The sequence below is a fragment of the Camellia sinensis genome, chromosome 13, assembly GCF_055761805.1.
Source record: "Camellia sinensis isolate YWXY chromosome 13, ASM5576180v1, whole genome shotgun sequence".
Taxonomy (NCBI): domain Eukaryota; kingdom Viridiplantae; phylum Streptophyta; class Magnoliopsida; order Ericales; family Theaceae; genus Camellia; species Camellia sinensis.
In genome coordinates, this window is record NC_138973.1 from 74,954,071 (window position 1) to 74,969,912 (window position 15,842).

Below are 15,842 nucleotides of genomic sequence, written 5' to 3' on the forward strand. Positions count from 1 at the left end.
ATTTTTTGTGAGAAGAAGAATGTAATGATTATAAATTAAATGTGATATTTTATCTTATTGAGTCAAAAAACTTATTCTATTTTTTTATGACTAAAATAATCTCAAGCTCAACCCAATTCAACTCATTTTATTATTATTTTTTTTGACTAAAATAATTCCAAAGTCAACCCAATTCACAACCCAATCCTTCTTTCCAAAGGAAGCCTAGGATGTTCCACCCACCGAATGAGACATGCACGGAGCCACAGTTTCTCGACGTAGATAGACATCACATTCATCTTTAACAATTCTAATCTCAAAAAAAATAAAAAATATATAAATATATATAACATTAAAAATATTTGGAAAATAGAAAAAATAAAATAAAATAAAATATCTATATCAAAGGATATGGACAGAGAGACCCTCGTGCCTAGGAAAAAGGACTGGGCTTAGTTTGAACAACACTTTCAACGAAGGTTTTGTTGAATTTTAACACAATAATAGAAGAGGTCCAAAAATCATTTGACAAGGATTTATCATCATCATTCACAAATAATGTCCATATTCCAATCCTTTTGTCATGTTCCTCCAAACTGTGATTTTGAACAACAACTAGTCAATTTGACAACAAGCTTCTTGTAAAAATCATCCAGCTATCTAATGCATTTGCAGTCCAGCCGGGTAGATTAAAATGCCAAATCAGTCGACATGAACGACAAAGACCCTCGTATTTGATTAAAATTAACATCAATGATTAGAGACTCTAATTTTCTCCGTCGACTATATATCCTCTTCATTTTGACTTCACTGTCAACGACAACATGTCAAGCGTTCTTTCTAATAAGGAAAACATTAGACACATCATCAAATTTGACCACCATTAAACCAAAATGCAATGAATCATTTATATTATGAGCATAAACTACAGTTTTTTTACATTTAACATTTTTTTTTCAAAGATTGATTGTCTAGTGGCGGTCAAAAAAGATCTTCGAAAGAAATTTCGAAGGTGTGCATTAACAAATTAAGAAATGGAGAACCAAGAATCAAGATAGATGGAAAAATGGAAACAAGAGACAAAAAAAGCTCTGATCCTCTGGTTTTATGACGACTATTATATTTCACTGACCTCACCTTCCCTACATACACCGACATCGATCACCATGCTTCTTCTCTTCGAGATCATGACCCTGCAACAGTTTCTCCGTGGAGACTGCAAACAAACAATTAAACCCGCATTATAAAAACAAGTCACAATATACACTAAACAAAACAATGACGCACAAATTACAGATTAGCCGCAAGAAAACTGCCCACTTAGTAATGACTCAAAAAACTCAAAATTTCAAGAGTTTAAAAGTGGGATCTAAGTCAAAATTTCAAGCGTTTAAAAGTGGGATCTAAGAGCACGTGGCGATGGTGCAGTGGTAGCGGACAGACGAGCAGGCCATATATTGCAAGAGAAATTGACCACCCACGTATTACACTACCAAAATGAATCATTACTATTGCAATAGAAATCATGTTTCATGTTATGTAATGTAGGACCGCAGTCAAGTTTTAAATATCGGCTGTTCTGTATTTCGGATTTTGGACTTCCGATACCGTTATTCATCAATATATTAGTCCATGTTGTTTGATACTGTTTTATATTGGCCGACATAAGACCGTATCGTGTATCACCGATAACGATATATATCTTGATATCGTTATTTAAAACTATGCCTGGAGTATAAATGTTCCATGTCAGTATAGATCAAGATGTTGCTTACCCTATCCCATAGATGAGGGTCGGGTTTTTTGTAAACCTCGACCCTGTCAAGGTCAGAAGGATCCACCATCTTCCATTTGCACACCGGATGAGGCACGCGATGCCGAGAATACTCGCTCACCGTTTGATTCGTGGAAGAATCTAACCTCACCTTCGTCATGTAGAACACAAACGGCTTCTGACAAGGATTCCGGGCAACCGGTCGCGTGTTGAATGCATAGGCCGTGTAATCAGCTCTCTTGTACCAATTCAAGAATGTCCTTGAGGGCATTTCTATCTCCCGTGGGGATAAAATACCTCGGAAAACTTGGACTGCGAAGCCCCATGATACTGAGACTGTCCACTTCTTCGCTTTATCATAGCAAATTGATTGTTGTATAATACCTGCTGAATCGAGCTTCATAGGGATCGTGAGCCGCCGCAGGGCTTCCACCTGTGTCACATTAGGGAAAATTGGCTCGACCACATCTAGATGGTGCATCGTCACCAATGGTGCCACCGGGTGAGCCGCTAGGAGCCCAAATAGGTTTCCAAACACATCAAACTACAATTTCATTCACCAACAAAAAGAGTCACTATTAGAGAATTGAGAGAAGTAATGATATCATACATTGCCAAAACTTTCAAATTAAAAATATTACTAGTAAACAATTATCACTATCAACCAGCATGTGTCGGCTAGGCGACTAGAAGAACAGATTGAGTTGCAAACCTGATTTTACTCAATAATAGGACTAGGACCCTGAGGATTCTATAGACCCAAGTTACAGTGTAGTGAACTTGAACACCATATACTAGTAAAGATAGATACCCCCATTGAATGTGGTTGAAGAAATTAATAAATTCCTATGTCGGGGTCTAGTACTAAAGTGTTAGGTGCGAGTTCTGTTTAATTGAATCAGTTAAATAATTAATTATATTTAAAAGTATTAAAAAGGCCATGTTTTAAATTTTTTACATTTAAATCATTAATTTCAAGAGAAAAGAATCCCTCAGAAACAGATCTTTCCCTCTATCATTTTAAAAGCACTCCAATGAAACAGTAAAAAAAAAAGAAGCAACAATTCAACACAAAAGTAATTAATTCCTAGAATTCCCAAATCCGCAACACAAAACACAAAATTACAGTTCTCAAAACAAAATGCAATCTAGAATTAAATTTGGGAGCTTTTTTCAACAATTGTTGGCAAGAATTGGCAAAAACAAAGCATCAAAACAAAAACAAACCCAAAAAAAAAAAAACAGAGAAGGAAAATCATTAGCAGAAAGAAGAAAAACAAGAAAACAGAAAAACACAAACCTGGTGAAAACCGGGTTCTTTGGTGAGTGGAACACCGAGTTCAGCCATACAAGCTTGCATACGATCATCAGAGGCGAACAAACCAGGGTACCTCTGAACACACCTATCTTGCATTTTCTCCAAAGCTTTAGCCAATGGGTAGCTAATCGCAAACCCACCACCCCCAAACGCCATACTCGACGAAAAATATATGTTCTGCAAATGACACTCGGAAGAACTCCCGATGTAATAATACTGATTATGATCATATTTCGACAGAACTCTCACCAGGTTGTCTGTCACAAACACAGTATCATCGTCCCCCATCACGAACCACCTTACACCCTCAAATCCCAGCCTGAATGTCTCCGACACGATCCTCGAGATCCGAATCGCCGACCTGTGTCCCTGCCGGTTCGAGTACGCGAACCGGGTCGTGTCCCCAGAGAGTTTGAGTCTCGGGAGTTTGTCGTCGGGTCGGCTCTTGACCGGGCTGTCCAGCCAAACCACGCCTCTCATCTCCTTCGGCTTCCACCAGAGTTTGATGTAATCTTTTCGGTGTTCCCAGAAAAGGGCCGACCCGGCAATGCCGAAGGCGATGTGTTTGAGACCCGTTTCTTCGGGTCCGACGGGTGGAGCCATATCCGGCGGCTGAATCTGAATCGGTGGCGGGGATTCGGAGGAGGACGAGGTTTTGTTGGGCTGTGATTGGCGGAGAACGAAACGACTGCGTGAGGTTGTGAACAGAGGATCATCGTCACAGGCTCGGGAGGACGAAGAGACGAGCTTGAGAGTGTAGACAACGTAGGAGACCAAGACGAAGAGGATGAGCCAGACCATGAATTTGGGCAAGATACGATTTTGGGAACCAGACGAAATAGGTGGTCCAGATGGGTTTCTCATCTGATCCCAACCCACCTTCTCTGAATCTTTCTGGGTCACTTTCATGGCCTCAAATGGAGGCTCACAATACGATTAAATCAACGAATCGAGTGGTGTTTTGTTTCTTTGTAATGGGTTTTCAATCTTTTTTTGAGAAAGATAAACCAGATCTGTGTAATGGGGGGTTTGAAATTGAATCTCTGTTGGAAATTTTAGGTAAGAGGAAGAGAGATTGGTGGGGATTGAGGATGACACAATAAAAGAATTCAGTTTGGGGTAGCTGAGGAAATCAGGAGAGGGATATAGGGTTAGAGAGTGAAAGAGGAAGAAAGTTTCAGAGATGAATAAAAAGTGAGAGCATGCATTGCAGCCAGGTTGCAACACTATGGAGCTACATGGACAGACTGCTTATATCATTCTAACTTTGGATTTATACACATTATATAGGTACACACACACACACATAGAGAGAGAGAGAGAGAGAGAGAGAGAGAGAGAGAGAGATATTTGGTCATTGGTGACAGTGCCACTACTGTAAATTCCATACAATTCAATTGGATTTATAAATATGATTATGAACCAGAGATTAGTGGACACAAACAACATAGGCCAAGTTCAACAATTCAATGAACAAGACTCCTAGTCAGTACTTTCTATTTTTTTTTAATTTATTTTGGTAAATCTCAAGTCACAATCCTATTTATTAATGCTTTACAGTATAATATGCAGTATTAAAAAGTGAAGAAAGATTATGGTACATGTGTCTATCCTTTGTATTTTGTAGTTATAAAAAAAAATAATATAATTTTATATTTTTTAAATTATAATTAAAAAAATTCATGAGTAAATACAAAAAAAATATAATTAAATATTTTAAAAAAAATTTATCAATAAATCTCATGAAAAATAATATTTATCCAATTAATCCGGTATTTTTTCTCCTATGAATCATTTAATCTTATTTAATTTAGCAATGAGTATTTATTTGATTTGATAATGTTGAAGTTTACAGTTCTATGCTTGACATGAGATTCCTTTTGCATTTACTGATGATTGACTTGTGGGATTTGGGAAAGTAATATATGCAACATTTCCATTAAGAGGTGATTCCAGAGTGTTTCACAATGGTAGGGTTCCATTTAATTATGGTTAACGTCAGATTTACTAATGTTTGACTTGTTTTCATCACCTTCAAACGCAGCAGGTTAACACTAGTTATAGAGAGGATATTGAACCTCTTTGCTAGCAATGTTTTGAAATTCGGCTCGGATTAGCCAGTCGGACTGGTTAGACAGGGAATTGGGTCTCGTTCCGGCTTGATCAATCCTCTAAAACCAGACTGGGTGCAAAACCGATGTAGAAATAAAAAATCGAAAGACCCGATGGTCGAACCGATAAAACTGGTGACTCGGACCGAGTTTGGAGGATTGGACTGTTTTTTTTTTTTCTTTCTTATATATCTATATAATAAGGGAAGAAGGTTTTTGAATATTTGATGGGACTTTTGTTTATTTGTCAAAGTATGAACCGTTAGATTGGTTCAATCCCATGGTTGAAAATGTTTCCCACACTTGGACATTTCAATGGTTCAGATTTTTTTTTGGGTGAATATCAAATGGTTGAGATCAGTTTTCCTTTTAGCTTCTAGATTTTCACATATTTACACAAACATCTTTTCTCTCTCTCTCTCTCTCTCTCTCTCTTTCTCTCATTTTGATTTCAAAACCGTTTGAAGCTCTGCTCTCTCACACCTCTTCCTCTTCCTCTTCCCACCACATATCTTCCTCTTTCCACCAAGCTTTCTCTCTCCGGTGGTGATTAGCTCCGACGGAATATAGCTCCGGTGGTGATATCCGGAATATAGCTCCATCTGCCTCAATCTCTGTCTCCTCTCTCCCTACACAGCTCCAAGGTAGAAAGCTATCCTCCATGTTGTTTTTTGTTGTTTTTTTTAGGTGGTGTAAGAATCTAGGGTTTCCCCCCTCTTCTATTTCCAGAATATTGCTCCATCTGCCTCAATAGGGGTGGAAGAATCTAGGGTTTCTCCCCTTTCTATTTGGGTTTTGAAAATAGAGGTGGAAGTTGTAGTGATTAACCCTAATGAAATCTAGAAAACCCAATATGTTGTTCTAGAATTGAGTATTATGAATTTCTTTTGTATACATAAAATTGGTTTAAAGTTGTATGTAAATACTAGGTTTTGAATTTCTAGAATTTGTATACTCGACTTCTGTTTCAGTTGGTCGCTCTGTGTTTTCGTCCTCTGTACAGAACCCAAAAAGGAAAAGATTTTAAAGAGAAAAAACAAAGACAACCCATTTTAGACGAGACCATCTTTTGCTGATTGAGTTTATAGTTTTCTTGGCTCATTTGAGCTACCAAACGGAGGTTCAGACTCAGTCCTATTGCTCCTCTTTATATTTCTTTTAAATGTTTTATTTCATGTTGTTGATTATTAGTTGAACATTGAAAAAGCTTTTACACCCTCTGTTTGTTCTGACAGAAAGTAGTAGTTGCTAGAAAAAAACCCAATTCTTTGGATGGTTGCTTTTATCAGTTCTTCATATTTCTTCTATTACTTCAATTGGGTATGTGGGAATTTGAGTTTTCTTGGAATATTTTTTTTCTGGGTATACTTTGATCATTATGCATTCATGAGGAGGAAGAAGATAATAAATGGCGTGTTACTTAACAGTTAAATGGCACTTGCAGTGATCAAAGTTTGAAGAAGATAACAAATGGAGTGATCAAAGTTTGAATTGAATATAACACTATTCTCTATCATTGTTATAGGGTTGATTTAGCTGTCTGCGTACAATGATCATTGAAGTTTGAGTTGAATGTAAAACTATCTCTATCATTGTTGTTGATTTTTGTACATCTTGCTTAGTTGGGTTGAAGTTTGAGTTTGCTTTGAAATTCTTGACTTGGGTTCATTTCTATTTATCATCATTTTTGGTTTCATCTTTGGGATTCTTTATAAATCTGCTGATCAACATTTGAGTCTTAGATCACAGTTTTTGAGTCTTTCTCATTACTCAAATTTTAAAATCACTAAATGATTCGCCTAATGATCATTGTTCGAGTTATTTTTGAAAACAAGTTCATGAACCAAACATGCTGTCAAGAACCAAACAGTTATTTTAAAAATCACTAAATGATTCCCGGATGATCCTCTTCACAGGTTCAAGAACCAAACATGCTGTCAAAAATTGCTTCAGTTGACCGGAATAGCCTTTCGAGTTCCAACTGTGGATGATTCAGTTGTGGACCTCACTGCGAGGCTTGAGAAGGCAGCTACATACCAGCAAATCAAAGATGCTATCAAGTGAGTATTCAGATTTCCTTCAAATTCACCTCATTATGTAGTATATTAGATTGGCAAATTGAGATTTGCATAGTTGTATGAAATTTCTTTGGCTGCCAACTCTTGATTAGCATGTGACGAGGTCTTTTATTCTTTCTTGGTTAATTTCAGGGAGAAATCTGAGGGCAAACTCAAGGGTATTTTGGGGTTCACCGAAGACGATGTGGTCTCCACTGACTTCATAGGGGACAGCAGGTAGATTGTTATACTATTTACCATCTTAATACTCTAGCTGATTGTGTTACTGAACAGTTATATGCCGTGAATTTGAAATATAAAACAAAAAATAGAAAATATGTAGGTCAACTGGGCTTCTGTTTTCATTGGAAGAAGATAACAAATGGGCTTATGTTCCTTTCTTAGGTGGAATCTTACTTAAACCTTTATTAGTCAACTGCAAGTGCCATTTCACACCCACTTTTCTTCCTTTATTAGTCAAGGGTTTAGATCCAGAGGCTTCAATTGTTTATGGGTCATTTACATTGGGCTCCATAGTAAAACCCACAAAACTGATGACAATGTTGAGATTGTTAGGAGTGAACACATTTAAGGTTAATTGTGAAATTGATTTTTGATTTGCCATAACAACTACTGTTTGAACAACAACATGAATTGTGATTACTGTTCCTGAAAATTAGATTGGAATTGGAATCAGCTTTTCATCAAACAATGCTCTGCATTTTGTGGATGTATGTAGATAATTACAATTTCTTTCGTTTATCATTTTTGAAAGAAAATTAAATTTTTACGAATTTACATAGTAAATATTTTTATAAAAATGCGTAATTTTAATATAAATTCATATACTTACGTAAATTTTTATAAATTTATATAAGTAATATATAAATTTATAAAAATTTACGTAATTTTATATAAAATTACATATAAATGTATTACACAAAGAAATATTTCCTCATTTTGAATTGTAGGGTGCTTGGAACCATGGTAAAAGTCATAATTTTTTTTTAACTTTTATTAAAATTATATCAAAAAAATTAATTTTTAGTCGGTCTTGCGGACACAAATTTAAAAATTCCAAAAAATAAACTATTAAGAAATTCAATTGCTTTGAATTTTTTTTTTTTTTTGGGCCTTTCTAGACTTCTTTTCAAACTTTTTTTTTAAAAAAATTATTTTTTCAATCCATCTAATCCAGTAAAATTCAAAATCCTAAAGCTTATTTACATTTTTCTTTAAATTCAGTAACGACGTAAAAGAAGTCCAAAAAAAAGAAGAAGAAAAAAATCTTATAAAATGCTAAAGACAGCCATGAGGCTGTAAATAGTGTTGACGTGTGTAAAACTTGAATGTACCATGGCTTTGCTCTTCTTCTGCTCTATCCTGTTCATCGGTCCTAATTTCCCTTTTCATTGGAGGTCGTAACGACGACGATGACCCTACTCTTCTTCCAAGATTTATAGAGAGTGTGTGCTATTATTAGAGGGGAGAGAGAGAGAGAGAGAGAGAGAGATTGATATTTATAAGCAGAAAAAACTATACGTATATATATATAATATATATCTATTTTTATATATTAAATAGGGAATTTTAGAGAGAGAAATGTTGGGCCTGGAGCGGTAGCTAATATGGAGAAGGATTTTGATTCAAAGCTAAGGATTGAGAGCAATTCTTTCAATGGAGGGAACATACCCAGATCTAAGAGTTTGAGAATTGTGCATGTATATAATCATAGATTATGTATACGTATAGATGTTAGAATTTCTGTTTCTTTATTTTATTACACGTAACTTCTTGGAAATCACCATTTTTACCTAACATGAGTAGATGATATAGATGGAAATCACCATTCTTGGAAATCACCATTTTGAGAATTGTTTAGTAGTGATTTATTTTAATAACACCATTTTGAGAATTGTTAGTAGTGATTTATTAATAACACCATATTTACCTACCTTCTTGGAAATTACCATTTTGAGCTTCTCGCGAGGTTGTTTTTCTTTTTGATTATTTGTTTTTATTGATTGATTAATAACATATTTTGTATAAGCTAATTTTTTTATTATTATTAATAGTTAGTATAGAGTACGTGTGTATTCAAATTGTGAGATGGGTTTTTATATTTGGTTAAACATTCTAGAGAGTAATTGAGGGAATTACTGACTTCTGAGTTTTTGAATTTTGCTTCGAAGCTCTTGCAGGTTTGATGATCTTCACAATCTTCTCTTTGTTATGTTTCTTTTTCATTTTTTATTTATATAGCTTTCAATTTATTTGGATTGGTGTTTCTAAACCTTAAACTAATATGTATTTGTTTTTCTTCGGCCTCATATAATTTATTTAGTAATGGGTTTGCTTTTCCTTAAATGGGTTTTGTTAGCAATGGGTTTGATTCTCAAATATATATCAGTTAGCAATGGGTTTTGTTTTTCTTTGGATCACCTATAATTTATTTGGATTGGTGTTTCTAAACCTTAAACTTTAAACTAATTGTGAGATGGGTTTTTGTTTTTCTGCTGCGCTGAAGGAAAAGCAGCAGCAGCAGCAGCTGCCCAGCTCTTCGGCCTCCTCTCCAATCTCCTCCAGCAGGTATGATTCCTGACATATATAATATCCTTATCTATGTATTTGTACCGTTTTTGTTTGGTAGATATGAAATTATAGAAGTGGCAAAACATGTGTAATGATTAAGTTCTTATTATTTCTCAATCTTTGATGAGATCTGTCATCTTGGTATTTGAATTTGATAGATTAGGTGATCTGGGTTTTCTCTTTTATTTATCATTGAGTTGGGTTTCAATTGTTAGGGTTAGATTCTCATTCTCAATGTTCTTTTTGCTGCCATTTTATTGTTACAATCCAGAGGCTTCAATGTTATTTTACATTGTTTATGGGTCATTGACATTAGGCTCCATACTGTTATTATTAGAATTCCATTCTCCCAAACCCACAATTTTATTAATTAAAATCAACTCATCTCAATCTAATACATTTTATCCAAGCACCAAGAACTACATTAGTTTTTGAACTGGTTGTGGTGACCATTGAGTGTAGAACACCATTTAGTGTATACTGGTTAGTTTTTTATTTTGTTGTACATGGGTGATCCTCCTGTTGTTATCATAGCAGCCACAAACCTGTGGTGATCCTCCTGTTAAAATTAGAATTGGGTTATTGGGTTTTGATTAAAATTAGAATTTTCTTTGATTATAATTATTTTATTAGAATTCTAAAATTAAAATTAGAATTAGAATTATTTGATTCAATTTCAGTTTTTCTGTTATTGGGTTTTGTGAATTTTCTTTTTGTTTCAGTGGCTTCAAGGTTCTGATAATTGATCTGTTTTTGTCCGATGCTGCTCTCCAATTCTCCAGTCCTCGATTTTTGCATCTCGAACTTTGCTCGCAAGATAACCTTCATCATCTTCTGAATTTTTTGGATCTATCTTTGCGCCGCCTTCCAAGGTATTCATTCCATTTTCCCACCACTTCGAATTGTGTTGATTGTGGACATTTGACGAGTTCTTTGCATTTTCTTTGAATTATTTGATTCAATTTCAGTTTCTTTGCATTTTCTCTGAATTTTGTTAATGGGCATTAGTTTTTTTGTTTCAATGGGTTCAAGGTTCTAAGACAAATTAGATCTAATTTGATATAAATGGTGTTTTTTTTTTAATATAGAAACTGGGCAAACCCTTTTTCCATTGGATTGATAATAGTTTATTACTTGAGTCTTTCCGCTCACAATTAATTGGAATAAGTTTTTTTTTTTTTTTTTTTTTTTTTGTCTTTTTATAAAAAAGACAAACTAATTTCATGACTCAGAAATTTTACCAAGTTTTTCTGCTAAACTACCAACTAAATTAAGCCTTAGAAAACGTAGGCTTGCACCCTCTTTACCATTGGTTTTGACAGAATGTCTGTGAGTCCTTCATATTGGTTTGAAATTTTAGGAAATTACGAGACATGAGCATCTTAAAGGAGTTGGAAAAATTTGTTCTTTACCTGCTCGCAAAGCTTTTTGCTTTATTGTTGAATATAAACTGTGTTCACACCAATTGTTTTCAGTTCTCCTTGCAATATCTGTTCCATAAATGAAAAATAATACATGGAAGTGAAAGGTATGAATTCCTTTTAAGCACTAAATTGTACAGATTCAGTCAGTTTGTTTGTTTGTTTTTTTTTTTTTGCCAGCAAATAACAACCACTTTCTATAATAGGAATGCACTTACAAATACTTGGTAGCATGGGATTTGTTACATTTGAGAGGGACACAAATGCCTTGAGAGCCAGAAAAGTATTGATACCTAGAATAATAAACTCTAATTCCCTCTCAAAACAAGAATGAAATCAGAATCCAGAAAAGCTCATAATGTTGCAATAAAAAATAAAGAATAAAAAGACATCCAAAGGGATTGCCCCCATTTTGGTCTAATAATAACCCAAACCCCTGTAACATCAAGGGGGGCAATTTTGGCCACATTATTGTCTAACCATGAAAGCAATATCAGAATAATGGTTCCAGACCTTTCTGTTCAACTCAAAAATAAATAAACTTATCATTTCACAGCCATTCCCATAATATAATTTTGATTTCTGACAAACAAATAAGGTATGTGTACATTACTTTTGAGATCACATAATATGAACAAATATCAAAGTTCCGTTTCATTCAAGCTAGAATAAGCTCCTTTTGCTTAGGATATACATGTTTATAAACCAAATTCAATATTATATCACATAACTCCTGACCATATAGTCAATTTTCTGTTAGGAACAGAACCCCAATTTAAAACAACATTATGTCAATAGGTGTTTAAACAATCATCTAAATATCGCTGACCTCTAATTCCAGTTCTGTATGCCAGGCTGTTTTGGGAGATGATGAGCAGAAACTGGTTTAATGAGAGAAGAATAGTTTTGGCATCGGAGAGAGAGGATGACTTATTGAGAGAGTTCATGAAAAGGCAAAGAATTGGACATTAGTTAAGAATTGTAGGCAAGTAATCTTATTGACACATTTTTTTTTTCTTTTTCCTTTTTTAAATGTTGTGACTGAGGAGGATGAACCAGACACTTCTTGCTATTTTTGGTCTCAAAGGTACTGACTCAACACACACACGGTTAATGAAATGTTTGATTCTTTAATAAGAAATGGGTGTTAATTTTTTTATTCATAAAATGGGTTTTTCTATATTATGAGTTTTTCTATTGTTTGCTAAATACTCATAAATATATACGGATCTATAAATACTTCTGAGTTTGCTAAATACTCTTTAAATGCTGATATTGATTTTCTTATATTTATTGGCCTTTTTGTGTTTTTCTATTTTTTCCTCCCTTTATTTGGGAGTGGGGATTGGTAAGCTGTGATAAATATATATATATATATATATATATAGTTTCAGCATTGCCTATTACTTTTTTAAGACCCTATAAACAATTGTCCCCTTACTGTGTGTTGTTGATTTGTTGTTTTATCCATTGAATTTTATTATATCAGTTTAGTCTTATAGTTTATTTTATTTCAATCTAAATTTTGTTGGCTGCTGCCTATGAGCTAACCAAATAGATCCAAAGGGGCTGGTTTCATATTTTGCTTATGGTCATGTATTGCTTAACAAATATTCAAAATTTATTTAAGGTTGGAAGCAAAATGAATCTGAATGGGTGTAGGTGAAGATTGAAGAAGATGATGGAGGGTTACATACACAAAATTGATGGGACTAAACTGATATAATAAATGGCTTTGGGTTTTTGGAAGAAAATAAATGGGGTTTTTTAAGTTGTATTGATTTGTAAATGATGGGAGAATTAAGTTAGTTAGAGTTTGTTGTTGAATTACCAAGCGAAGAGTTTGCTTTTTAAATTTTATTTTATTAAATTTTTTCTTAAGAACACGTCTTTCTTAAATTCCCTCTAACCTTATGTGATCAATTAAAGGAAGTTCCAAAAAGAAAGAGTTGAAAAAAAATAAAATCCAAAGAAAATATTGATTGATTTTTAAAAATTAATATTTTTATCAATCATTAATTTGTATTTGTGTTGATAATGTGTTGTGTTTATTCGTAGTGTTTGCATTGGGTAACCAATTATTATTTTGCAACAATGTATGTGTTTGGTTTGAATTGGGTGGTCTATAAAAAAACATTTCATTAGTATGACAATGCGTGTGTTTGTTTTGAATTGGGTAGTCTCTTTTAATTATTATATTGGCTTTTTTTCTATTTTACAGGTGGATGAATACTACAAGCGAATGGTAATATTGACTGCCTTTTTACAAGTCTACATTTCTTCAGGTTTAAGTTTTTCTTATCTCTCTAATGATTTTGTATTTATTGTTGTATAAACTAAACGTGCACTTCTTTGATTGATGAGCGTTGAAAGAGGGGCAATCTCGAGTGAGCAACAATCTCGAGGGCAGAATTTACGCTATTTTTGGTTTTATCGTTGACAAACTTTGAAAATAATTGATGTTGTAGAAACTTATATAGATTTGGTTTGGTTTGAGAGGTAAACATTTGAAGGTGTTTGTTATTTAGATTTTGATCAAGAATACTATTTTCGTATTGGCATGGTGTGCTCCAAAGGGAGAACACCATTTTGTTGTTCCTTTTATTTGAAGTTGTGTTTATAATAAAGGAGATCCCCTTGCTCAAATATATGTTATCTATTCATTTTTTGTATGTCATGGTAAAACAGTTTAGGTATGCTTGATTCTCAGTGTTCCTAGCTTAAGAGAGAATGACATATGAAAATTATTCAAACAAAATATTATTTACACCATGCCTAAAGGCACGGGCATACACTAGTTTATATATATGTAAGTATATTCTAAAATTTTGATTAAAAATTCTTACTTCAAGAGTCTCCTCTCATAAGGAAGAGTTTCATTGGAGGTTTGAGAAGATTATGAAAGTCTATTCCTATTTATAGGAAAAGATTTTTCAAAGAGAACCTACAAAATTCTATGTGGGATTTAATCAAATTATTTGAAACATATTGATTGGAGGGAGAGTTGAAAATTACATTTCCCTCCAAAATTAAATCTAGCATTCAATCAATTTGTTTGGAGGAAATGTTTAAAAAATTAATTTCTTTAAAACAAGTGACTTTTTTTTTTATCAACTATGACTTTATTAAATATTATTAATAAATACTATGCAATAATTTTTATTTTTATTTTTATTTGAGTATTTATATATATTTTTATTTATTTATAATTTATAGTTATATATTTTAATTATATGATATTAATTATAAAGTCACGGTTTAACCGCTTTGACCCGACAGTTGAACCGATGACCCGTTCATCAAGTCTCTTTTCCAATTCGCTTACCAGTCCGATTTTCAAAATATTATTTGCTAGACTGTAAAATTGTTTCCATATTCTCTTTGCCATAAGCATCATTCTTACGAGAGAGAGAGAGAGAGAGAGAGAGAGAGAGAGAGAATGAATGGGTTCCAGATCCATGTCAGAGAAGCCTCATGTAGTGTGTATACCATTCCCAGCTCAAGGCCACACCAACCCCATGCTAAAACTAGCCAAACTTCTCCATACCAAAGACTTCCAAATAACCTTCATTAACACAAAGTTCAACCACAAGCGCATCCTCAAATCCTGAGGCCTTAACTCGCTCGACGGCCTCCCCTCCTTCCGCTTTGATATTGATATTGATGTTGCTAGACTTGCTTTTTGTGGGCACTACCGTCACAACACACTTAGGCCCCGTTTGTTTTGGGCTATAGGGAGGGTATTGGGACTAGTAATACCAAGGTATTACTAAAGCCCTTGTTTGTTTGCAGAGAAAGCCTTGAGACTATTAGTCCCTTGGTATTGCTAATACCTTTGGAAGGGGGATTGGTAAGGAGGAGGTAGAGATGGTATTAGAAAATAGTGAGGGGATTAGAAATTTTTTTATTTTTTATATATTGGGAATTTTTTTTTAAATATAATGTTTAATTTTTTATATTTTTTTATTTGTTTTATTATTTTATATAAAAATAATTTAACAATTCCTCATTATTAATCCCCTCACTATCAATCCCCTCACTATTAATCCCCTCACTATCAATCCCCTCACTAACAATCCCCTCACTATTAATCCCCTCATTATCAATCCCCTCAATTCTATCTCCCAAAACAAACGGGGCCTTGTTAATACCAAGATATTAGTAATAGCCTTGTTTGTTTTGGGAGAAGGTCTTGGGACTATTAGTCCATTGGTATTACTAATACCTTTGGAGAGGGGATTGGTAAGGAGGAGGTAGAGATGGTATTAGAAAAATAGTGAGGGGATTAGAAATTTTTTTATTTTTTATATATGGGAAATTTTTTTTAAAATATAATTTTTAATTTTTTATATATTTTTATTTGTTTTATTATTTTATATAAAAATAATTTAACAATTCCTTACTATCAATCCCCTCACTATTAATCCCCTCACTATCAATCCCCTCCATTCTATCTCCCAAAACAAACGGGGCCTTAACACTAACATTTCAATGTTGCGGCTAACGATACTTTTACAATCCAACAAACTCACTCACCGTGCTAACCCATGACATACAGCAAAACATATTGCCATGACAATTGCACAAAAT

General features: G+C 33.9%; 1 protein-coding gene and 1 non-coding gene across 3 annotated transcripts; one reads left to right on the forward strand and one right to left on the reverse strand.

Moving 5' to 3' along the window:
• Positions 1-862: 862 nt before the first annotated feature.
• On the reverse strand, positions 863-4,490 carry LOC114281374 (uncharacterized). Its single transcript, XM_028223816.2, has 3 exons — positions 3,054-4,490; positions 1,755-2,297; positions 863-1,195 (listed from the first exon to the last, which is right to left on the reverse strand). The coding sequence occupies exons 1-3, from the start codon at positions 3,978-3,980 to the stop codon at positions 1,097-1,099; spliced, it is 1,569 nt and encodes a 522-aa protein (XP_028079617.1). The 5' UTR covers positions 3,981-4,490; the 3' UTR covers positions 863-1,096.
• A 1,155-nt stretch (positions 4,491-5,645) lies between these two features.
• LOC114281356 (uncharacterized) lies at positions 5,646-13,687 on the forward strand. 2 transcript variants are annotated; one of them, XR_014348023.1, is made up of 6 exons: positions 5,646-5,826; positions 7,099-7,242; positions 7,393-7,476; positions 9,767-9,828; positions 10,554-10,703; positions 13,474-13,687. It is a non-coding gene; the product is annotated as an uncharacterized LOC114281356 (transcript). The 2 variants fall into 2 exon arrangements; XR_014348024.1 differs by having other exon boundaries at positions 10,614-10,703.
• Positions 13,688-15,842: the final 2,155 nt, after the last annotated feature.